Below are 27,228 nucleotides of genomic sequence, written 5' to 3'. Positions count from 1 at the left end.
ATTACTATTCATTTTCTTACCATCCAAGTTATTGTTATGATCTCTTGCACTATTAATTTTTATGTTATGCAATCTTTAATAAAACTATGAAAGGTTAAGAAAAGAAAAGATAACAATTTGTTATTGTAGTTATATAAAGAACAAATACTATCCATTTATACTAAATAGATTATGAATTTTAAAATAGCTAAATGAACTAAATTTTTTAGATAATTTTATTAGACAAACATAAGTATAATAAATTTAGAAAAAGATAAACATAATAAATTTTGTTTATAATAAAAAATAACAATAATTTATTCTATTTGTTGGGCTCACTTTATTGTTAGGCTGATTTTGTTTTGTTACGATGTTTTTTTGGTGTTGTCAAGAGAAGAATGGTTTAATAATCATCTTCTTTATTTATTCTTGCCGCGTCTTCTTGTTCAAGGCAATGTGTACTAAAAAATCTTGATAGTATCAGAGCTTCAAGTTGAAATTAAAGATCTATGGCTTCTCATAATGAAGATTCTGATAACTCCACCAGAAGTAATATCAGAAATTCTATCAACCACATCATATCTACAACTCCTATCACTATGCTTTCTAATAAGAGAAGTGTAACTATCATAACAAAAATCAATTTAGAAACTAACTAATCTTAAGTTTCTTGATATGATGAACTAATCTCACTATATGCATGCTGTGTTTAACAAAATTCACAGGAAAACAACCACATGCGAATTTTTATCATTTTTTTGAAGAATAATATAACCCAATAGAATTTTCATAGGAATTATTTAGTTTAATAATTAAGTTAATTATAGTATAATTAAAATAAAATAAATTTGCCATTTTTTAGTTATATCATATAATAAAAATAATAAAATCAAATTCTCAAATGTTAAATAAAATTACAATAAAATTTTGAAAATAAATAACATTGCTAAATAATTTCTATTTGAAATAATATATAGGCTTTCCTATATTCAAGTATTATATCTTTATCATAAAGAAAATATGATGGCTATTTGAATATTGTTGTTGGGTCTCGATTCTTTTTTTTCTTATTTTAGTTTAATAATATATAATTTTGAGATAAAGATTTTTATTTAAGGATGACAATGGATATTCATAGAAATAGAGATTCTTCTTACACTGTTTGTCTCTATTTAAAAAATTACTTTCTATTTTATATTTTTATTATATTTTTTGTTATAGGTCTCCATTTATTTATGGATTTAGTATCCGTGATTATTAAATTTAAAAAATAAAAAAAATAAAATTATGATAAAATCTTATACAATTCAATTAAAATGTATTAAATTAAAGACAATTATATAACAATATTGATCGACGATCATAATTCGACAATAATACTTTCATTTTATAATAATACAAATTGAAATTATTAATTAGTGCAAATTTAGATATTATACATATCATTAATTTATTTTTAAATAAAAAAATTAAACATAAAAGAATTTAGAATTTTACGTTAATTTATAAGACATATGTTTTATTTCTGTCCTCAACCGATCTGAGATTTCGTAATTCTTTTATTATGTAATTTTAAATATTCACTTAAATGTTTATGAGTTAAAAGTAAAAAATGGAAACAAAAAATTAAATGATATTAACTAATAAATAAAATGACTATTATATGATATTATTTTTATTTGAAAAATAATAATTAAAAACTGTTAAATAATAATTTAATTAATATACATAATTGACCTCCTAATTATACTCATTATGAAATCGTAATAATTGTAAAAAAGTTCATTATTGTTAAGCGGCGGCCTAGCTAAAAAACTTCTTGCATAGAGAGAATAATTATTAAAGGAATAGGAAAATTGATTAACCGAGACTTGCTTGGATCGGACGTGTAACACTGTAACCACTTGAATATGAAAACGAAGGTTCCTTGTAAATTTTAACAGCCCGGAGAATAGAGATAGAGAGAGAAAGATAATAAAATAAAGAATTTATTTAAAAAACAAAACAAAAGCTCAACATATTAAGATAAAGCATCGATACAAAAATATTAGATAGATAAAATAAATTAATTTTTAATCATTTTCAACAAATAATGTCATCAACAATTCAAAAAATTAAATATCATTTAATTTTTTATAATTCTTGATAGATTTGTTGACTACTTTTGTAGCATCTATTTTTTTTATTTAAAAAAAATCTGTCATTTTTTTTCATCTAAATAAAGAATTTAATTTTAATTTATTTATAATATAAAATATTTTATACTCTAATTATATTTATTTTTTCAAATTATTATTTATATAATTAATATAAAAAATAATTATTTTTATTAATTTTAAAATAAATTATAAAATGTTATATACATCATAGAAATGAAAAAAAGATATTTATACCGTAAAAAATGTAAGAAAGATGTATAGAAAAACTTAGTATAAATATCATTTGTCACATAATAATATATATGTTGTCATTATATTAGTAAAAATGATTTTTTTTTTAAATTTAATAGCCTAGAAATAGAGAGAAGACAATAATACAATAATATATACGCATGCGCATGAATATGTATTGTATATAAACAAATTTCAGTAGTCAGCAATTCAGCATTTTTAATAAAATTTTAGCCAATATTTGATAAGTATCAGGGCTTTAATTAATACTTTATTGTATTTAAATTTTATTTTTTGAATTTACATTAAAAAATACTAATACTGATCTATTGATGTTCATCACAAATAATAAAATTTATTGGCCTTCTAGCACTATTAACTATATATATTATATTAAAAATATTATTAGTATATTAAAATTAACTATTAAAATTAGTCACTAATATATTTGTATATAAATATATGTATAATTTAATTTATTTTTAATATATATTTATATTTAACATATATTTTATACGTATAATTGACTTTTATAACTGATTTTAGTATACAAAAAATATAATTTATATATATTAATAAAGGTAGAAACTCAAGTCAATTGACTTCACGTAAAATAATAGTTAAATCAGTCAAATCACTTAACAATTCTTAATTCTCAACTTCACGTGAAGTCAACTATACTTAAGTTTTTAGTGTTAATAAATCATGCATCATCATATGGTGAACCAATAATATGACATAATGCATTTGAGTGGTTTGATATGACCGCCAATTCGAAGGCTTTTGTATCCAATCTACTACCTATGCAACTACCTGCACTTGAATCGTGGGCCATGCACATTTCAATATAATTAATTTACTTTCTAAAATAAAGCCCCAAGAGTATATATAAATATAAGAGGGTGAAGTTGCAGTTACACTCAAGTAGTTCACTATATTCTGATCATCACTTGAAATGGCTAGGTGTATGGTGTGGATATGTTACATTGTGATGGCAATAGTAGGAAGCAGTTTAATAGGAGCAACAGAGGGAGCAAGAGCATTCTTTGTGTTTGGGGATTCACTAGTGGATAATGGGAATAACAACTTCTTAGCAACTACTGCAAGAGCAGATGCTCCTCCTTATGGCATTGATTACCCTACTCGCAGACCCACTGGCCGTTTCTCCAATGGCTTAAACATTCCTGATTTTATCAGTACGCTTTTCATTTCTTATCCATTTTTCGTACTCATCTAAGGAGTTGTGAATTCGAATCTACCTATTTTCAATAAAAAAAATATGTGATTTTTCAGGTCAGGCACTTGGGGCAGAACCCACATTGCCGTACTTGGATCCGGAGCTCAACGGAGATAGATTGCTCGTCGGTGCCAACTTTGCTTCTGCTGGCATTGGAATCCTTAATGATACTGGAATCCAATTTGTAAGTCAAATTATATTATATCAAACTAGGGTTTAATTTCTTCGCCATTAGGTCTGGTCATTATCATAAAGAGACAACTTTTTACGTCTTTATCCATTATATTATTACCAAATATTAATGTCTCTTTCTATAATTTTCAATTCGCTTTTTCTAATACTACTCATGCTTTTTAACGTCAATATTCTCTATTTATATTATTAGGTGGAAACTCAGCTGCAGTTGACTTCACGTGAAGTTGATATCTAAAAACTGCTAGATGATTTGATTGATTTGACTAAATTTTCATATAACGGCTTTCAGATATCAACTTCACATAAAGTCGACTTCATATGAATTTTCACCATATTATTAATGTTCAAATTAAATGAGATATCTGAAGTTTTCTAATTGTGTTAGGTAAACATCATAAGAATATACAGGCAGTTACAATACTTCGAAGAATACCAGCAAAGAGTGAGTGCACTGATTGGATCTGAGGAGGCTCAGCGCTTAGTGAATGGAGCGTTGGTGCTTATCACTCTTGGTGGCAATGATTTCGTTAACAACTATTATTTGATCCCTTATTCTGCTAGATCCCGCCAATACAATTTACCTGACTATGTTAGGTATTTGATATCCGAGTATAAGAAGGTTCTCAGGGTATGTAATTATCATTTCTATTTATGTATTTTCTTCATCATTTATTTATTTTCTTCATCATTACTTCCCCTTTTTTCCTAACACTTTATTACTGGTCAAACTTATGCTACCTACTATATAACTGCACATGTGTTTGCTATACTAATATAATACTTGTCACAATCTTTGTCGTTAGATAATTAGTATTTTTTATATTCATCTTATATTTTAATTAATATTAGTCAATTTATATTTTTAAATTAAAAATATTATTTTTTTAATACTTTTTGGAAAATGTCAGGAATCAACCGTCTTAGTAATAAAAAGTGGATATATAATTAGTTAGTATTAAATACAAGACGAAGATGAGAGAAAAAATATTACTCATTTAATATTTTTTTTCTATTTTGTATAATATAATTTATGGAAAAATCTAGGAGCCAGCAGTTTTATTGAATTTTGGCCAGCATGTAACCAACAGGGGAATGTGAGCCATTGGATGAAATCTCATACCAATCTCACACCATCAAATCATCATTGATAGTTAGTTAATGGCTAACAATCACAAAAATTGCTGGTCCCTAGCATTGCTCATAATTTATTTACTAATAATTAACTTAGTGTGTGATTTATGGCATTCCCGCTAATTTGATTTGTTTTCTCCAAAAGAAGAAGTGATAAGTCAGATCTTATCATTATGACCTAATTAATTAAGAAAAAGTATATCGAACTAATTTTAGTTGGTTAGTATTAATTAATTTTTAATTATAAAAATTTTATTTTTATTATTTTTAAAAATTCAATATTTATCATTTAGAATATAATATTTGAATTTAAAATTTAAAATAAATAAAATAATTTTAAAAAATTAACTAATGTTAGTTGAAAAAAAAGTAAGTTCTATAGTATTATAGATATTCTTTAAGGTGGATTTCACGTGAAGTTAATAGTTGAGAGCCGTTAGATGAAATCATCAAACGGCTCTCAGTTATCAATTTCACGTGAACCATTCCTTAATTTAAAAAGAAAACAAAAAGACGTGTTTAATTTGCTAATTATTATTACATTTGATTTGTATTTCAGAGGCTATACGATATCGGAGCACGGCGGGTACTGGTGACGGGAACGGGTCCATTGGGGTGTGTTCCGGCGGAATTGGCCCAAAGAAGCAGGAATGGGGAATGTGCAACTGATCTGCAAGAAGCTGCTGCATTGTTTAATCCCCAACTTGTTCAAATTATTGGTCAACTCAATAGTGAAATTGGTTCCAACATCTTCATTGGAGCCAACACTCAACAAATGAGCAATAACTTCATCACTAATCCTACAGCATATGGTAATATAATTGCCTACCTCATTGCCTCTTCTATAATATTAATTACCCCACATTAATAACTATTATATAATTTGATAGGGACATATAAATTTGACTTATATTTATATAGGACCACCCGTGCTAATTAATAATAACTATATATATCAAAAGTAGCTGGCTATACGAGTGTTGAACTTATTCTCTTATTAGGTTAGAATATGATATTATTAGGTTAATCTGATAATATATTTTTGAAGAATATTTTTAGGTGAGTGGTCCAATATTATTAGATTAAATGATGCTAATTCTATTCTAGAATAAAGATCGAATATATTTAACATAATTTTAAAAAGAATAAAATGACAAATAAATCTTTTTGAAGATTTATATTTTGGATAGATTAGTTTTTTAAAAAAAATATTGATAAAGTCTTTTAAATTTTTTAGCTAATTTAAAAATAGTGTGTCCACATCTGCTATTTTAAAATATTTTATTGATATTTTGTTTAATTTGTTCGAAGTATAAATTTTAAAAAATTTATTTATCATTTTACATTTTTAAAAATTAATCCGTGAAATAAAAGATATCTCGTCCTTATAAATATTTTACTCATTTTATTCTCAAAAAATGTAGAATTTTATGCATGGTTAAAATTCAGATCATTGAATTACTCTAGATAAGATGATTCACGAAGTTTAACTAACAATATTATTAAGTATCTAGAATCTAAGTCCATGAATAGATTCTTATCATATATATATATATATATGGTGAATGTTATGGTGCCTATAATGTGGTGCCTATTTACTAAAAAGAGTTAAAAGTTATTATTTTATTTAAAAGATATAAAAATAAATAATTTTTAAAAAATTAAAATTTACTACAAAAAATAAGTTAGACAATATTTAGACAAAAACTCATAAGTACCATAGAATTGGCCTACATATATATATCTAGAGAAATTACAAAAATTGATAAAAATCTGAGTACTAATAAACAAATATCAATAACTAGTTCTCTCGATTCAGGAATGGACAACATATTATTATTAATTAGTTGAGACAAAACTAGCTCACCTGTCACATGCATAGGCAGCAGAAAAAGAAATTTCTTAATTTGTCTTAATTAACGATGCTGCCAGCTTTTGATCATTTATGAATACAGGTATAGATAAATGTAGCTAGTAGCTAGAGAGTATAAGACACATATATGATAATAATACTTACTTAAAGTCCAATACATATAAATCAAAGAATTAATTAAGTGTATGTGCAATAATAACAAGAAATGAATTGTTGTGTGTATGCAGGATTCGTTACATCAAAAGTAGCATGCTGTGGTCAAGGACCCTACAATGGAATAGGACTATGCACAGTGTTATCAAACTTGTGCCCAAACCGTGACGCATACGCATTTTGGGATCCATTCCATCCATCAGAAAGAGCCAACAGTATAATTGTTCAACAGATCTTGTCGGGAACCACAGAGTATATGTATCCGTTTAATCTCAGCACTGCTTTGGCCTTGGACTCCATGAAGAACTAGATCAGATAATCAAGGGATATTTATGTCATTTTTAATACTACTCTACTTTTATATGTATGGGTTGTAGTAGCTAATTTAATTTTTTTGGAATAATAATGTCGTCTTGAAAATTAGTTTCGAGCAAGAAAAGCCAAAGTACTCTCCAGGTTATGTGTACCGTATAATGTATTTGATTCATGGATGAAGAAGAATTCTCTCATTTGCACCTTCATTTCTCTTATCTCTTCATCAACCATATAAAATACGCAAAATAATTCATTCTTAATTTTCAGTAAGAACGACTATTTTTTTAGAAAAATGTTAGACTAATATTTTTAGTATTAAAAAAAGAGTTTAATTTTAATATAATGATAGTGTAAAATATTTTACACAGTCGTACAATTATAATCGTTCTTTTGAATGACTATTTATACCGTCAATATCAAAAGTAGTTAATTATTTTTGTTAATATGACATTATGTGATTGAATACAGTGTATAATAGTTTTACACTGATGTATCAAAATTAAATTTATTTAAAAATAAAAATTAGTTCAAAGACAAGATTAAAGTTTAAAAAATTGTAATTCGTCCAATAATTTTATTTTATTTTAATTTGTTTCTTACACTATCCTCTAATCCGACAAGTCAATAAATAATTTATCGCAAATTAGTAGTTAAATTATTGCGAATTAATTAATAAATTACTGTATACACAAGAACAATTTAAACTCTGACATTTGTTAGGTGAATAATTAAATTAATTATTCGAATTTAATTATTTTGTTACTATATATATTGATTGATGATTACAAGTAATTAGCTTCCTTCAACACTTGAATTACGTAGCCTTTTTTTTTAATCATATGAATTGGCTCGTCTTTAATCACAGACATTACGAACTCACTCATACTACATTCACACACGAAATATTTATGAATTCCATTCATTACTCAGCCAAATTTTAAATTCGAATGTATTTATTGTAAGGTAAAAATAATGACCACTACACCAAAATCTTGGTACAATTACTTAGACATTTAGCCTCCTTGATCCCAAATCTAGTCTAAAGTGGTGTGTGAAAAGCAATATATACTTTTCCTTAATAATTCACATTTGATAATTAGGAAAGCTTTGGCGTAGGAGTTCGAAATAAGAGACAGTTGGCTCAAAATACAAATGTTGGATTCGTGAGCGGAATAATACATCAACTATATATATAGCACCCAAAAATAACATGACCTATATTAAAAGCATGCACAATATCCAACAGGAAACATACCAGTTTTCATCTCTTTTTTCTAGTTTTACAATGTCCTCTGGGCGGTGGAAATAATTTCTATTTACACTTGTCACATGCCACATGCACTTTGAGAACCATAAACCCAAATCAGACAACCTAAAAGTTTTCATTTAATAATAAGCAGCTATAAAATGGGTTGAATTCGTGATGTTTGTTCCACATACACACACATAGTGGCTCATCAAATGATGGCATTCCCATTCCCATCAAGTAGTTTTATTATTATGACATGTTTGGTTGTGATTTTCTTAGTGGCGGGAAGTGAGGCGGCTAAGTCTAATAATAAGGCGAGGGCTTTCTTTGTATTTGGAGACTCACTTGTTGATAGTGGCAACAACAACTATTTAGTCACAACTGCAAGAGCTGATTCCCCTCCTTATGGCATTGACTATCCAACTGGCAGACCAACTGGCCGTTTCTCCAACGGCCTCAACATTCCTGACCTTATTAGTTAAGTCTCCCATCTTTAAATACATTAACTGTTTTTTACTATATTATTTTCTTAAACTTAAAAAAATATTTTAAACAAAAAAAAATAATGTAGTTTCTTTAATAAATTTTTTAAATTTATTTAAATTTTTTGGATTAATCAATGCTGAAGGGATTATTAATGCAATTAGAAAGAATGAGAGAATAAAGAGGGAATTGGCTGAATTTGAGTATGAGTAATGCTATATTTTTTTGTCAGTAATAATTTGTATTTATATTTATAGGTATTTTGCACATAAGAAATATATAATTTGTATTTATATTTATTAGAGTTTTGTACATATAAATCAATACAATTTGTACTTATATTTTTTAAAATTTATACACATGATTTAATAAAATTTATTTGTTAAAAATGATTTAATATTTATACTGATCAAATGATAGTCAAAACTATTAAAAATTATTGAGCCCAAAATTTTTTTTAGTATTATTGAATTGGACTTGCAAATACTAAACTATACTAGTCTATGACTTAAATACACAGATCACAAAGAAAAAAGTAGCATTCATTATCTAAACCTAACTAAAATAATATAATTTTTTTTTGAAAAAATCTCAAGAATTAGTATTTTTATTAAAATTTAACTAACATTTAACTATTAAAAAAAATATAAAATTTTATACTATTGAATATAATCTTACACTATTAAAAATATTAATAATAACTACAAATAACAAAATATACTAACCCTTAACACTACTGAATATTCTTTACTAATAAAGTTTCCTAACTAGCTTCCGTCTGTTTACTAATTGTATTCTATCTCTTGTAACTATCCTTTACAAATAATGCATGCATTCAACTTATTTTCTCACTTTTGAGCTAACTAATTTAATTTGGAAATTAATTATATATGACATGTGTTAATATTCATATTTTATAGAAATAGTTGGTAACAAAAAAAAATTTAATCAAAATCAGTTATAATTTATCTTATTTAACATTCATTAATTATTGCGACAATTAATTAATGTTAAATAAAACAAGTTGTAACTATTTTTTTTTTGTTTTCGTAACGTTACCGTACTTTTAAAAGATTTTACTAATAATAAAGTAACAAGTGCATTAAAGAATGCAAATAATATAAATTTTCTTTGTAAACCATATAATAATAAGGTTCTGATATTTTGGTGATATTGAATGCATAAACATCCTTCTTACCACTTACGAGAAAGTTTCAATTTTGAGTTAACTGTTTCCGTTGACTTTCTCAGGTCAACAACTTGGCGCAGAGTCGGTGTTGCCGTACTTAAGTCCAGAGCTAAGGGGAGAGAAGCTTCTAAATGGTGCCAATTTTGCTTCCGCTGGAATTGGCATCCTTAATGACACCGGAGCTCAGTTTGTAAGTCATATACACACGTGATTAAATATTAATCTAGCTATTAGTTAATTAAAAATGAAGTGCTAATAACACTGTTAATGACTTAATATACAACTTGCAGTTAAATATAATTAGAATGTATAGACAATTGGATTATTTTGGAGAATACCAGCGACGAGTGAGTGGTCAAATTGGAGCAGCACGAACTAAGACACTGGTGAATCAAGCATTGGTCTTAATCACTGTTGGTGGTAACGATTTTGTAAACAATTACTACTTGGTACCTTATTCTGCAAGGTCTCGCCAATATTCCCTTCCAGATTATGTCAAATTTCTCATTATAGAATACAGGAAACTCTTGCAGGTAATAAATTAAATGACTTTACAATAATGTATGTGTAATAATAACTTTTATTAGGTAGACAAATGAAATTATGAATTTGAATGCAGAGACTATATGATCTAGGAGCACGTAGAGTACTTGTGACAGGAACTGGACCATTAGGTTGCGTGCCAGCAGAACTAGCCATGCGTGGAACAAATGGGGGATGTTCTGCTGAACTTCAACGTGCTGCATCATTGTACAACCCTCAGCTAGTACATATGATCCAAGGACTCAACAAAAAAATTGGCAAAGATGTTTTCATTGCGGCAAATACCGGAGAAATGCACAATAATTTCGTTAATAACCCCAAAGCTTTTGGTAAACTACCTATCCGATCATAATTAAGTTAGTCTTGGTGCAAATTATAACTCAATCTATTAATTAAATTTAATGCGTATTTTGTAACAATATTATTTTAGTGCAGCAATACTAATATTAGAGAGACAAAAAAAAAGCTAAAATTTATTTTATTTAATATCATTAGTTATTACAATAATTAATAAATAATAAATAAAATAAGTTTGGACTAATTTTAGCTAATTTTTTCTGTTATCAAACATTTTTTATTTTAGTACATGTGACATAAATTAATTGAAAAAGGTACAAAAATACTATATGCGTGCTAAAAATTAGCCAATATATATTTGTATATAAATATATATTATTTAAATAATTTTTAATGTTTATTTTATATTTTAACATATATTTTATGCTGATATTTGATTTAGTGACTGATTTTTTGTGTACACTTAATATGTTCGAAGAAAATAAATCATTTTATTTATTCTAAAGGAACTTAAGAAAGTCTCGTATACTAATATATTTAAAAAAAAAAATTAGCAGAATTTATTATTTTTGACTAATATTTTTAATTATTAATCTAATTTTTTTAGTTTAATAATTTAATAACATAATTTTAGTCTAAATTTTTAAATATTATTATTTAATTAATGACAAAAAATTAATAAATTCGGTTAGTATTTTTCATTTTTCATTTAAGGCACCAATTATAATTGAGATTTATAATTATATCCTTATTTTTGGGCAGGGTTTACGACATCACAAATTGCTTGTTGTGGGCAAGGACCATACAATGGGATTGGGCTGTGCACATCACTTTCTAACCTATGTCCAAATAGAAACTTGTATGCTTTTTGGGATCCATTCCATCCATCTGAAAAGGCCAACAAACTAATTGTGCAACAAATTATGTCTGGTTCTACAAAATACATGAACCCCATGAACCTCAGCACAGTCCTGGCTTTGGATTCTACTTCTACCACATAATCTCCTTTCTTCTCCATATATGACGATATTTGTTTGGAATTGTTTATTTTTATTAATTTGTAATTGTATCAAGTTATTTAATATTTATTGTGTCATGACTCTAATAGTCTTTATGGTTCAATTCATCAATAAACTCTTCACAAGATATATATATTTGAGTATTTGACACACTATGATTTTCTTCCATTTTTTTAATCATCAAATTCACTGGTGAAATTCATCATTGTGCAAGAGATATACATATTAAAGCTAGCTTTTTAGTATAAAGAAACATGCGAAAAGTTATCAAATTGTAATTTCTTTTGATTTTGTCTTGTTATATAAATTGTGATACTATTAAAAATAAAATCATATATATCGGTTATAAATTGATTATACGCTTACGAATCAAAAATTAATATTTGATATATCTGATATAGATCGATTATATACTATAATTTGGCTATCGACATTATAAATCAGAAATTAATATTAATATCACATAAACCGTTTTCAAACATCTTTATTTCTTATTATTAGCATGATTATAACTGATATCAGCTAGTGACATACATAAACTTTATAAAAAGGTAAGTGTTCATACCCTGGCCCAACGACAAAGGCCCAGGTCCAAATAAAAAGCCTAATCTGAAGGATTAGGCCTAGCTAAGTACCGACCTTCACGTAAGAAGTCGGTATCAACCACGACTTGGTCTGAAGAAGTCGGATGTGAGATTAGCTGGCAGATAAACACTCATTCAAATGAGTAACCGCCCCTAAAATCTCTCTAACCGCTTCATAAAGTCGTATCTTAACCTCCCCAAGATAATGGGGCGGTTAACACCCTAAAGATACGGCACTACTCCAACGGTGGTTATTGGCTCACCACTATAAATACACTGACACCCCTCAGGTATCTCTAAGCCCAATACTCTCTAGACCTGCTCACACTCTTGCTAACTTAGGCATCGGAGTGTCTTTGCAGGTACCACCCCCCATTCACTCACGTGTATAAGTCGGAAGGAGGCTCCAGCGTGCAAACCAACTCGGAGCTCACCATCTTTCGGACGATTGGGCCATCCCACGCCATCTATTCTATTAATCTCCGGTTATCCACCGTAACATTGGTGCCGTTGCCGGGGACCCGAGAGATCATCCATTGATGGCGGACAGATCCCACGAAGAAGGCCATGTGGAAACAGATTCCGGACAAGAGAATCTGGACATGAGTAATAACGATGCGGATCTAGCCCTACACCAGGAAGTTAATAATCAACATAGAGAAGGCACCTCCGGAGTGAAGAACCCGAAGGTAAATTCCTCAGATGGGCGCGAATCAGAAAAAGGCGGACCATCCCACGTAGCTGAACTAATGGGATTAGTACACAGCCGCCTGGAACAATTAGAGCAAGAGCGGGAGAAGCAAAAGGAAACTGAAAAGTACCTCAAAGAGGAGATGGAGCGGCGAAAAGAGTTAGAAAGAAAACTCTTACAGCTAGAATCTTCCCTCAAGAATCACAACTCCCGCGACGAACAAGAAGAACAACTCTTGGGCGGAGGAGATCCTTTCAGCGAGGACATAATGAGGGCAAAAGTTCCGAGAAACTTCAAAAGCCTTGATATGGACCTTTACGATGGAACCACGGACCCAAAGCATCATCTAAGCAACTTCAAAAGTCGGATGTATCTAGCTGATGCTTCCGACGCTACTCGATGCAAAGCTTTCCCGACCACTTTATCAAAAGCGGCGATGAAGTGGTTCAATAGCCTTCCCCCAAGATCGATCACTAGCTTTGAAGACCTCTCAAGGAAGTTCTTGATGAGGTTATCAATTCAGAAAGACAAGGTGAAGCATGCACCGAGCCTCTTGGGAGTGAAACAGGAGGTCGGAGAATCTTTACGAGCCTATATGGAAAGGTTCAATAAAGCTTGTTTGGAGATCCAAGACTTGCCCACAGAGGCAGTCATAATGGGGTTAGTCAATGGGCTTAGAGAAGGTCCCTTCTCACAGTCCATATCTAAAAGACACCCCGTTTCTCTAAGTGGTGTACAAGAAAGGGCTGAAAAGTACATCAACATGGAAGAAAACGCCAAGTTAAGAGACCCGAGCTGGCGATCTGGACCCCCTCCATCAATTAAAGAGAGGGAGAGGGAAGCCAAGAAAAAGGAAGAACTCGGTCTCGAGAGGCCCAGGAAATATCACTCTTATACTCCTCTAAAATCTTCTATAGTGGATGTATACAGAGAGATTTGCCACACTGAAAGGCTGCCACCCCCTAGACCCATTAAAAATAAAAAAGGGGGGAGCCGCAGAGATTATTGCGAGTACCATAAAATATATGGTCACTCCACTAACGACTGTTACGACCTTAAGAATGTGATAGAAAAGCTGGCTAGAGAAGGTCGGCTCGATAGATATCTCATGGAAAGGTCGGACAATCACGGAAAGAGAAAGCGAGAAGATATGGATAGAAGAGACCCACCGCCGCAGTCTCCAGATAGACATATCCATATGATCTCAGGAGGATTTGCGGGAGGGGGGCTCACTAAATCCTCTCGCAAAAGACATCTCAAAAGAGTCTATCAAGTCGGGGAAGAGTCACCCGACCCCCCCACTATTTCGTTCACAAAAGAAGATGGGCAAGGGATAATCCCCGGGCACGACGATCCCGTGGTGATAACTATGATCCTAGCCAATGCCCATCTCCACCGAACTCTAGTGGACCAAGGAAGCTCGGCGGACATCCTCTTCAAACCTGCTTTCGACAAGCTTGGGTTAGATGAGAAAGAATTGAGAGCCTACCCCGACACCCTATATGGATTAGGGAACACGCCAATAAAACCACTAGGATTTTTACCCCTTCACACCACTTTCGGAAAAGGGGAAAAATCAAAGACTCTGAGTATAGACTTCATAGTCATTGATGAAGGGTCAGCCTATAATGCCTTAATTGGCAGGACTACCCTTAATCGGCTCGGAGCAGTGGTATCCACTCCCCACCTCTGCATGAAATTTCCGACCTCAGCGGGAATAGCAACGGTGAGAGGAGATCAAAAATTGGCAAGAAAATGCTACAAAGAAAGCCTAAATCTGAGAGGAAAGGGCAAAGAAGTCCACACTATAGAGCTCGGTGGCGCAAGGGCCAGAGAAGGGCTGCGACCTCAACCGGGAGGAAAAACCGAGGAAATGCAAGTCGGTGGGGAGGAAGGAAAAAACACTTACATAGGAGCCAACCTAGGGGAAACCCTAAAACAAGGGTTGGCTGAACTCCTAAGAACTAATTCCGACCTCTTCGCATGGAAGGCTTCCGACATGCCCGGGATTGATCCCGAGCTCATGTCCCACAGGCTCTCGGTTTACCCAGGGTCCCGACCTGTACAACAAAGAAGACGCAAGCTCGGCACGGAACGAGCCCTAATAGTAGAAGAGCAAGTACAGGCGCTTCTGGAAGCCGGCTTTATTAGAGAGGTCAAGTACCCAACATGGCTAGCCAATGTAGTGCTGGTAAAAAAAAAGAATGGTAAATGGAGAATGTGCGTCGACTATACCGACTTGAATAAGGCATGTCCTAAGGACCCTTATCCCTTACCAAGTATTGATACCCTGGTGGACTCCAGCTCGGGGTACCAATACTTATCATTCATGGACGCCTACTCGGGATATAACCAAATCCCGATGTACGAACCCGACCAGGAGAAAACATCATTCATCACACCCAGAGCCAACTATTGCTACGTGGTCATGCCATTCGGATTAAAGAATGCAGGAGCCACATATCAAAGGTTGATGAATAAAGTGTTTTCTCCCCACTTGGGGAGCCTAATGGAAGTATACGTCGACGACATGTTAGTAAAAACCAAGGATGAAGTCGACCTCTCACAAGACTTTGACACCATAAGGTTGCACGGGATGAGACTAAACCCTGCAAAGTGCGCCTTCACGGTTGAAGCAGGAAAATTTCTAGGATTCATGCTAACACAAAGAGGGATTGAGGCCAATCCCGATAAATGTAGAGCCATCCTAGAAATGAAAAGTCCGACTTGTTTGAGAGAGGTCCAGCAGCTCAATGGCCGACTTGCAGTCCTCTCCAGATTTTTGGCAGGATCGGCACTAAAATCTCTTCCACTATTTTCCTTATTAAGAAAGGGATGCCCATTCGAATGGACTTCGGAATGCGAGGAGGCGTTCCAAGAGTTCAAAAGGTTTTTAAGCCAACCTCCTATCCTAACCCGACCACTACCAGGACAAGACCTCGTTCTGTACTTATCCGTAGCAAACAAGGCTGTCTCGTCGGCCCTGATAAAAGAAGACGAGGTCGGACAACACCCAGTCTATTTCATCAGTAAGGTCCTGCAAGGCCCTGAGCTAAGGTACCACAAACTAGAAAAGTTTGCCTACTCCTTAGTGATAGCCTCACGAAGGCTACGACCTTACTTTCAAGCGCACACAATCAGAGTCCGTACGAACCAACCCATGAAGCAAATCCTCCAAAAGACGGATGTTGCAGGGAGAATGGTTCAATGGGCAATAGAGCTTTCCGAGTTCGATTTGAGATACGAAACTCGGACAGCAATTAAAGCCCAATGTCTCGCCGACTTCGTTGCAGAATATGTAGGGGATCAAGAGGACAAACCGACTACATGGGAACTCTATGTAGACGGATCCTCCAACAAAACAGGAAGCGGTGCAGGCATAATATTAGTAGATGAAAGAGGAACCCAAATAGAGGTTTCCTTAAAATTTGAATTTCCGGCTTCAAATAATCAGGCAGAGTATGAAGCCTTGATAGCCAGACTAAAATTGGCAGAAGAAGTCGGTGCTACAAAAGTGATGATATACAGCGACTCACAGGTGGTGACCTCCCAAATAAGCGGAGAATATCAGGCAAATGACCCTAATATGAAGAGGTATTTGGAAAAAACTTTGGAACACCTTGGGCACTTTGCGGAAACCGAGGTCAAACACATAACTCGGGATCTAAACAGCAGAGCGGATGCCCTATCCAAATTAGCAAGTACCAAACCAGGAGGAAACAACAGAAGCCTGATTCAAGAAACCCTCCAAGAGCCCTCGGTAGCAAAAACAGAAGATAAACAAGAAGTACTTGAAGTAGTCGGTTTAAACCTCGGATGGATGAATCCCTTAGTCGAATACTTGAAATTCGACATCCTCCCTAAGGAAGAGAAAGAAGTTAAAAAGATCCGAAGGGAAGCACAGCATTACACCTTGGTGAGAAATGTCCTCTACAGAAGAGGGATATCAACACCATTGTTAAAATGCGTACCGACCTCAAGAACCACCGAGGTATTGGAGGAAGTACATAACGGGATCTGCGGCAATCATCTCGGAGCAAGATCACTAGCCAGAAAAGTAATCCGAGCTGGATTCTACTGGCCGACCTTGCAAAAAGATGCCACAGAATTTGTGAAAAAGTGTCAACCATGCCAGATGCATGCAAATTTCCACGTGGCTCCCCCAGAAGAGCTCATTAGTATCACTTCTCCATGGCCTTTTGCAAAATGGGGAATGGATTTGTTAGGTCCTTTTCCCCAAGCGCCAGGACAAGTCAAATACCTGATCGTGGGAATAGACTACTTCACAAAGTGGATAGAAGCAGAACCATTAGCTACTATCACCGCTCAAAGAAGTCGCAGGTTCCTTTACAAAAATATCATCACAAGATATGGGATACCTTATTCCATTACTACGGATAATGGAACCCAATTCACCGACGCTACCTTCCGAAGCTTAGTAGCCAGTATGAAAATTAAACATCAGTTCACCTCGGTAGAACACCCACAAGCCAATGGGCAAGCCGAGGCAGCCAACAAAGTCATACTGGCAGGACTAAAGAAGAGACTACAGTAAGCAAAGGGAGCTTGGGCTGAAGAGCTCCCTCAGGTGCTATGGGCTTATAGGACAACCCCCCAATCCGCCACAGGAGAAACACCTTTCTGACTAGTCTATGGTATAGAAGCCATGATTCCAATAGAAATCAATGAGCAAAGCCCAAGGGTAATTCTCCACGACGAAGTCGGAAATGTACGGGGACACAAAGAGGAGCTTGACTTGCTCCCCGAAGTCCGAGAAGATGCCCAAATAAGAGAAGCAGCATTGAAACAAAGGATGACTACCAGGTACAATAAGAAAGTCATTCGAAGAACATTTGCCCCGGATGACTTGGTCCTAATCAGAAACGACATTGGAGTCAACAAATCGGGAGAGGAAAAGCTCGCCGCAAATTGGAAGGGACCATACAAAATCAAGGAAGTGCTAGGGAAGGGTTATTATAAAGTAACCGACCTGAACGGCACTGAGCTACCAAGGTCGTGGCATGCTTGTAATATGAAAAGGTACTACAGTTAAAAGCGAACTCTACTCCCTGATGTACTCTTTTCCCAACTTCATGATTTTTTCCCAAAAGGGTTTTTTCTGGAGAAGGGTTTTTAACGAGGCATCATTGTAGAGGCTAAGGGAAAATAGGCTAAAGACCCTTAGTAGCAAGAAGGTACCTCCCCAATTAATAAAGATCTTTTTATTTTACAATATCTCTTATAATATCCTTCTTTATTTTTCTAAGTCTTTCTACGAAACGCGCCGACTTAAGCTCGACAAAACGTGAAAATCCCATGAACCGACCTAAATGGTCGTCAGGATAAAACGACGAGGTACAAGTCGGCGTAAAGAGGTTATATAAGTTGATCGTAAAAAACTCGGGAACAATCCGACTCCTAAGTCGAAATGAGAACCCGAGTAAGACAAACTCGGAAATACTCCGAGTAGATGAAAAACGCATCACAAAAATAACCTAAGTCATAAAAAACTCACTAAATAAAAGTTGAGTACAAAGGATAACAAAAAGAGATTGAAAAACCTGAGAAAAGTTTAAAGGTTGCATAAAAGCCCTTAAACGAAAAGGCTTGGAAAAATAAAGACAAGCCAATAGGAAAGGTTTTCAGAGAAAAGATCATAAGGGCGTTAAAATATTGAAAAGCATGCACGCATAAGGTAACTTAAAACCCTTGTCCAAAAAAGGGCATTTATTTTGATCTAAACCCTTATTCAAAAAGGGTACTCGCCGAAATATTTTGTTTACGGCCTAAAAAGGCCAAGAAAAATTGTTCACACGACCACCAAAACAACATATAAATAAGTCTAAAAAAAAAGGGGGGACTCACAGGCCGAGCCCCCTTATAGCCATGAAAAATAAAGTCATTTTTTCAGAGGAGTAGACGGATCACCACCACCAGATCCAGGAGGAACGCCACCATGACCAGGAAGAGAAGCTGAAGAGGAAGTCGGAGGAACGACTGAAGAACTCGGAGCATCTTTGGAACGAGGAGGAGACTCAATAATCCTCTGCCCCCGAGTCTTCAAGTCCGACTCGGAAACAACCTCGGGGACAGGAGGATCCACGATGGCGCCATCAATAACTACCTTATCAGGATGTAAAGGAGAAAGATCCAAGTCAGGAGCGATAACTCTGACTTGCTCCAGGAAAATTCTCCAAGACTCCTCGGCCCCATCAGCAATAGAGTCCTCCAACTCGGCATACGCGTTCCGAGAATTCAGCAAATCCTTCCTCACAGCCACAATATCTTGAAATAAACTTTGGTAGCTGTCCTGTGCTGTCTTCCTCAAATTCGCCTCCATAGTACATTGGGCTCGCAGCTTACTCTCCTCTTCCCGAAGGTGATCCCTCTCCTCCCTCAACTTAGCTACCTCCTCCCTCAACTCCTTCTCTTGTCTTTGGAAAGCAAGAAAGTTTACCACAAACACCCGCCGCCTTAAAACTCTCCTCGGCCAGAGTGGTGAGGTGGTTTCGAACAGAAACATCATCCATACTTATATAAGGATAGATGTTCTTTCGGACGAATGCAAGAGCATCCGCCTTAACCCCACCATCCAAAGAAGAGCCAGACTCTGAAGTCTTGCGCTTCTTCTTCTCTGGCTCAGGAAGAAGTTGGGCAGAAGGGAGTGGCCGAGACAGGGTTGAAGAAGAAATTATAATGGGTTGAGAGGGAGTGCCCACATTCTTAGGAGGAGGAGGAGGAGGAGGAGGAGAGGTGATCGCTCTGGCACCACCAGACCTAGCCCGGGACTTTGCCTTAGCCTCCTGAACTCTTTGGTAAGACTCCTGAGCATTCTTCCTTGCCATATCTACAAGAGAAACAACTAACAAAAGTTACAAGTCGGTAACACTCAAGTCGACAGAATACAAGTCGGAAATAGGAAAATGCATTTACTACCTAGTTGCGACCGAACAAAGGTCGGCATCCCCTGGAGGATTTTCCTAGTATCCAAGTATGGGGCCCTCCCCCACGCTTCTCGGAAAAACCCCACAATGGCCGCCTCCACCTCGTCCAGGTCATCTAGACCATACTTTTCACAAGGGGAGGCCTCCTGCCAATAAAGGGGAAAGCGAGGGGAAAAATCCTCATCCAGGAAAAAGGGGTGGTGACCCTCTACAGCTTGCACTTTGAAAAAATAGTTTTTGAAGTCATGGAAGGATTCGTCAAAAAGGGTGAAAATCCTCCGACCTTGTATGGCTCGGAAGGATACCCATTGCTGTTTGTTGTTTAGCCCACTAAAGGGCTTAGTCATATGAAAAAGAAAGAAGAAAATCCTCAAAGAGGTCGGAAAGTCCAAAGCGTGACTAACAAACTGATAAATCTTCAGAAAACCCCAAGAATTGGGGTGAAGTTGAGTAGGGGCAACTCGACAGTGGTGTAAAACAGATATTTCGAAATCCGAGAAAGGAAGAAAAACACCCAAGCGGGTGATCATACATTCATACATAAAGAAAAAATGAGGGGCCACCTCATTAACTCTCCCAAAACAAACCCGGTCTTCCGGACCCGGGGTTATCAACTCATATTTTGGCTCGTCCTCCTCCGAAGTACAAAGCCTGTGATGAGTACGAAGATGAGTGATAAACTCAGCATCGACCAGGGGTTCCTCCCCAAGGACCGTGACATCAACCCACTGAGAAAGAACATTTACAGAAGCCATTTTTTCTTTATATAATGAAAAGTGGCGGAAACCTACAAAAGGAAAAAAGAAAAGGAAAATCAAAAAACACGGTCCCTAAAGAGGAGAGATACGAAGCCAGAATCTACAGACCAACCTATCCACCCACAAAACAAACACATGCGAACAGAAGGCATGACGTGAAAGAAATAAAACTAACCTTTATCCAAAAAGTGAAGGTTGGAAAGAGCAGAAATCTTCGAGCACAAGAATACAGCACGAGCAAGGAAAGAAGAAGTTTGAAAGATTGCAGAAACGGAAAAATGAAAGAGAGGGAAAACATTTATAAACATGCTAAGGGGCATAATGGTAAAAGCGAAGCAGTCATTAATGAGATTGCACCGTTACCAAAGCCCTCAATGCTTCCCCAACGGACACGACGCTTGAATTGACGTAACTGTCAGAAACAAAGGGTCGCGAAAATCACGTCGGTTTCTAAGACCCATGTTTTCTCCGAGTAAGTCGACTACGAACCCGAGTTAAGTACTTGAACCCAAACTTTAAAGAGACTTTGGGCTCAAGTAGGGGCACTGTTCATACCCTGGTCCAACGACAAAGGCCCAGGTCCAAATAAAAAGCCTAATATGAAGGATTAGGCCTAGCTAAGTACCGACCTTCACGTAAGAAGTCGGTATCAACCACGACTTGGTCTGAAGAAGTCGGATGTGAGATTAGCTGGCAGATAAACACTCATTCAAATGAGTAACCGCCCCTAAAATCTCTCTAACCGCTTCATAAAGCCGTATCTTAACCTCCCCAAGATAATGGGGCGGTTAACACCCTAAAGATACGGCACTACTCCAACGGTGGTTATTGGCTCACCACTATAAATACACTGACACCCCTCAGGTATCTCTAAGCCCAATACTCTCTAGACCTGCTCACACTCTTGCTAACTTAGGCATCGGAGTGTCTTTGCAGGTATCACCCCCATTCACTCACGTGTATAAGTCGGAAGGAGGCTCCAGCATGCAAACCAACTCGGAGCTCACCATCTTTCGGACGATTGGGCCATCCCACGCCATCTATTCTATTAATCTCCGGTTACCCACCGTCTTAAAGAAAAAGAGGTAAGAGACTAATCTGATAATTATATTTTAAAATAGAGCTCATTATTCACACATTAAATTGAGCGTTAGAGTGCCTTTTGTAGATGTTTACTTTTTCTGTTTTTTTTTTGTGTCGAGGTGTAACTTATCCCAACTAAAAGCTGAAAGATAGCCACTAAAAAATGAGCTATATCAGAGTGAGGCCATATAAGAATAAATTGGCGTCCACCGTAAAGCTTAGTTTAAATTTCCTTTGAACTCCAAAACTATAACATGTACACATTGGCCGATCAACCTCCAACGCTATCCGATCTTCTTCGGATGGTAACAGAACTACAACAAGTTAATCCATGCATGGCAAAAGAAAATCAAATAATGGCAAATCAAATAGCCGAACTTACTAATGTTCGGATAACTAATAATGATGATCATCGTGAACAATCAAATAAGGAGGAAGAAAACTTTGATCCAACTCATGTTTCTAAAACTCAAGAACACAAGGGAGAGCAACCAGCCAATGAAGAAGCAGACTCAATCAATGCAGCTAGTCCATTTACTGCAGATGTCATGAACTTTCAATTGCCTAGAAACTTTGCACTACCAATGACTTTAACTCCTTATGATGTCTTGGGTGATAAAAAAAAGCACTTCAAGAAATTTCGTTCTATGATAATAATAATAATAAACGGTGCTTCTGACCCTATTTTTTGTCATTGTTTTTCCATTTTTTAGATATTCCCGCACTTGATTGATTTTTCTCTTTGCATGCAGAATCTATTTCACGTTTTCAGAAACTACCTAAGCTATTTGAGGATCAATTTGCTATATCTTCCATTTACTTACATGATTCAGATTATCTAAGCATAGTCAAACAAGAACAACATGAAAATTTTCGAGATTATGCTATTCGATTCAAAAAGGTGGCTATGAGCATTACAAACTTTCATCTAGAGGTACATCTTTATGCTATTAAAAGCAGACTATACTCGAAAAAGTTTAAAAAAAACCATAGCTATTGCCAAGTCGAGAACCTTAGCCTAGTTTCGGGAGAAAACCAAAGGTCAAATGGAGATTGAAAAATTTTGACAAGTTCGGAGGTTGGAGAGAGGCAACCCTAGCAAGGATGATGATAAAGCTTGGGATAATAAGAAGTCTTTTCGGTTAACACGTCATGATGATTCTTACACGCAGTTCGATACTAAAAGAGAAAAGATTATTATAGAAATTTTGAATGTCAAGCTTATTAAACCACCAAGGAAGGCGGACACCTATCAAGATCTAAAAATGTTGACAAGATAAAATATTGTGCTTTTCATCAGAAGAATGATCATACCACTGATGAGTGCGTGGTAGCGAAAGATCTTGCTAGAACGGTCAGCTTGACAAGAACATCTGGACAAATACATCGATGGCCACATTCAAAGGTACACGGGACATTCTACTGATCACTATTCTATAGGATATGTTTTTTGTAAGAAAGATAAAATAGCTCATATCCAACGTAATCAACCTCAGGATGTTATTAATTGTATTCTAGAGGATTTGCAAGTGGGGTGTCTCCAATTTTGCTTGAAAACACACATATCAAGCTATGCTTTTGGTAGAGGGAGCTTTTATTATTGTTCAACCTCCCCTACTGTTCTAAACATGGTATCCAAACCATCTAATTTTCACACAACAATAACTAACTTGGATGATCCAGTGGTAATATCTATCCAATTGAGAGATCTAATTGTTCAAAAAGTTCTTTTAGATCCAGAAAATGGCGTAAATGTCCTCTTTTTTCTACATTTCAGAAGATGAAATTAAGCAATCACATCTTACAACCTTCTATTGGTGACTTAGTTGGTTTTTTGGGAGAACATCTCCCTGTTTTGGGGTCTGTGAAGTTACAAATCATATTGGGTGAGCATCCCTTATCTAAAACTTTGAATATTCAACATCTTGTTGTTAATTGCTATAGTCCTTATAACTTAATACGTGGTCATCTTTTTTTAAATAAATTTGGTGCCATAGTTTTCACAGTTCATCTTTGTGTTAAGTCTTTTGTGCATGACGATTTTATTGCCACTATTTATAGCGATCACCGTGAAGCTCGACCCTGTTACAATGCTAGTTTCAAAACAAGTACCTCAAACTGAGCTATAGGTGCACATGTTAATGCAATTCATAACTAGGATGATTTTTCCAAATTAGCTAAATTAGATCCCATGACTGAATTGCAAGATAGACCCACTTCAATGGAAGAATTACAGAAAATATCTTTAACTAATGATATAAATAAGTTTATCTATGTAGGCGTTGCTTTACAAGGAAATGAGAAAGATGAGTTCCAGCAATTTTTTCAACAAAATGTCGATTTGTTTGTTTGGACTTTGGACTCCAACATAAATACCTGGCATAGATCCATCATTTATTTGTCATAAATTGGCTTTAAATCTCTCAATTCGACCTATAGCTCAAAAGAAGTGCAACCTTGAAGCTGATAAAAGACAAACATCTTTAGAAAAAACCAAAAAACTCATTGAAGCCGATTTTATCCGTGGGATCAGATTTACCATTAGGATGGCAAACGTAGTGATGGTAAAAAAGTATAACGGTAAATAGTGTACATGTGTTGATTTCATTGATTTAAATAGAAGATTGTCCTAAAGATGTATACGCTTTAGATTCTATTGATATTTTAGTCGATAATGCTTTTGGTTTTGGTACTTGAAGTTTCATAGATGTTTATTCTAGTTAAAATCAAATATTAATGCATCCCTTAGATCAAGATAAAACTGCTTTTATAATTGGCTATAGTAACTTTTGTTATAAAGTTATCCCTTTTTGTCTAAAGAATACAAGAACTACTTATCAAAAACTCATGGATAAAGTATTTGTTGACCAAATTGGTTGGAATATATAAGTTTATGTTGATGACATGGTGGCAAAAACCAAAGTCGGCCAGTGTCATATTGATGACCTCAGTGAGATCTTTGGGGTTCAAAAAGAATTCTTAGGGTTTTTACTAACGAGTCGAGGAATTAAGACAAACCCTGAGAAATATCGAGCTGTGCTAGAGATGAAGAGTTCTCAAACAATAAAAGAAGTCTAATGATTAAAAGGGAGACTTGCTGCTCTTTCTCGATTTTCGCCTTGTTTAGCTTGCCAATCATCTTGCTTTTTTCAATCATTAAAAAAGAACAATTTTAATTGGGATGATACATGTGAGAATGCTTTAAAAAAAAATTAAAACTACTCTTTCACAATCCGCTATTTTACAAAAACCAAAAAATGGAGAACCACTTTATTTCTATTTATCCATAATGGATTGGGCTGTTAGTTCTATTCTTTTTACATAGCGAAACAAAGTTCAACAACCAGTATACTTTGTAAGTAAATCACTACAGCATGCCGAACTTTAATACCTGAAAATAAAAAAGCTTGCGTTAGCTTGGTGTTTTTCGTAAGACATTTGAGACCATATTTTCAAAGCCATGCTATTATAAGTCGGACCGAGTAGCCACTTTGACAAGTTTTTACCAAGCTAGAATTAGCTGGCCGACTTATAAAGTGGTCTGTCGAGCTCTTTTAGTTTGATATTTAATATCATGCTTGAGGATCAATCAAATCACAGTGCTTAGTAGATTTCATCGTCGAATTTACACCACCTGACAGAAACAAACATCCTCATATATGGACTCTTTATGTAGATGGGGCCTCTAATCTCCAAGGGTGTGGAGCTGGTAATCTTTTGGAAGATGGCAATGGAACTATCTTAGAATATTTTCTACATTTCTCCTTTAAAGCAAGCAATAATCAAGTTAAATATGAAATCTTATTGACTGATTTGTGATTAGATATAGACCTGCATAATTTAGAACTAAAATTTCATTGTGATTCTCTCTTGGTTGTCCAGCAGGTAAATAAATTATTCCAAATCAAAGATTCTCTTTCAATAAAGTATTTAATTATTGTTGATTCTCTCATTTCTAATTATAATCGTTTCTATGGTACCTAACATTTACTTTTATGATTCAAAAATAAAGAAATAGATCTCACCTTATATTTGTAGGAAAATTAAATAAAATTTTATAGACACCAAATAATCTCCTAATAATTATATCCAACACCATGATTTTAAAATTAAAAAAATTAGAGAAAATGACAAATAGGTCCCTGATCTTTTATTTTACGGACATTTTCGTCCCTGACCATTTGAAAATACTTTTAAATTCGTGACTTTCACAAAACTTGGACGGATGAGTCCCTCTGTCCAAACGCCTCCGTCAGATCCAACGGAAAAGTCTGACGTGGCTCCCATTCTGATGACCTGGCGAGACGAATTGACACATGGACTGATGACTGGAAGGGTACTTTTGAAAATTGGACAAATAAGTCCCTGAACCTAAAAACTACGTCATTTTGCGTTTGGTCCTAATTCTTAAATTGATTAGTTTTCTTTGTGAAGGCTAGTGGTGAGGATCCCTACCTTAAATTAATGCAGGTAGAATGATTGTGTTGAGCTGATTTCTGGTTTAGATTTGGGTGACCCGATTGGTTTTGGAATGGATTCGGGTGCAGTGGTGAACAAAGGCTCGTTTGGGAATGGGGGAGGCAATACGGTGCCGTTTAGCTTGGCGGAGATCTGGCTGTTTTTGCAAGCCGTCAACGCTGCTGGAGACGGTGCCTTGGGGCTCAGGAGGCCGCAGTTTGGCTTGGGACAATTTGGAGATTTCGTTGCCGGTCCCAACCAGGAACCTGGACCGATTGCTTCAGAACAGAAGGCGGCCAGTAGTGGTGGTGGCGGTGGTAGTAGAAAGAGGCGTGAATCAGAGGAGGAATCCCCTAAGGGTGTTTCCACCAGCAATATTGCACCTAATGCCGTGGTAATTTTCATTATTGCCTCTGTTTATCCAATTACTACAACTAATTTACTGTGTCTCGAATTAATAAGAGAGAATTAAATGGAAAAATCATGTTCAATGCTAGTATTTTTTTTCTCTGTTTCAGTTGAAATAATGAAAATGGATCTGCATCTAATGATAATCATAGTTCATGTTATATTTTCTAATTGCATCTAGTTGCAATTTGTTTATGTAGTTTGAATTAATTGTAGTGAAATATTGTGAATTGAATTCATGTGTGAGTA

The 27,228-nt window shown here is 34.7% G+C and overlaps 2 protein-coding genes across 2 annotated transcripts; both read left to right on the top strand.

Annotated features, from left to right (window-relative positions):
* Positions 1-3,099: 3,099 nt before the first annotated feature.
* LOC112695364 (GDSL esterase/lipase At5g33370) lies at positions 3,100-7,479 on the top strand. The gene is made up of 5 exons (XM_025747677.2): positions 3,100-3,565; positions 3,663-3,790; positions 4,187-4,429; positions 5,492-5,744; positions 7,033-7,479. Exons 1-5 carry the CDS (start codon positions 3,325-3,327, stop codon positions 7,266-7,268), a joined length of 1,101 nt encoding a protein of 366 aa, XP_025603462.1. The 5' UTR covers positions 3,100-3,324; the 3' UTR covers positions 7,269-7,479.
* A 1,177-nt stretch (positions 7,480-8,656) lies between these two features.
* LOC112695363 (GDSL esterase/lipase At5g18430) lies at positions 8,657-12,203 on the top strand. The gene is made up of 5 exons (XM_025747676.2): positions 8,657-8,999; positions 10,257-10,384; positions 10,485-10,727; positions 10,814-11,066; positions 11,797-12,203. The coding sequence occupies exons 1-5, from the start codon at positions 8,735-8,737 to the stop codon at positions 12,033-12,035; spliced, it is 1,128 nt and encodes a 375-aa protein (XP_025603461.1). The 5' UTR covers positions 8,657-8,734; the 3' UTR covers positions 12,036-12,203.
* The last annotated feature ends 15,025 nt before the right edge of the window (positions 12,204-27,228 follow it).

This window comes from Arachis hypogaea, chromosome 6 (assembly GCF_003086295.3).
Source record: "Arachis hypogaea cultivar Tifrunner chromosome 6, arahy.Tifrunner.gnm2.J5K5, whole genome shotgun sequence".
NCBI lineage: Eukaryota > Viridiplantae > Streptophyta > Magnoliopsida > Fabales > Fabaceae > Arachis > Arachis hypogaea.
The sequence above is the reverse complement of the archived record's forward strand: the minus strand, read 5'-3'. Positions and strand labels throughout refer to the sequence as shown.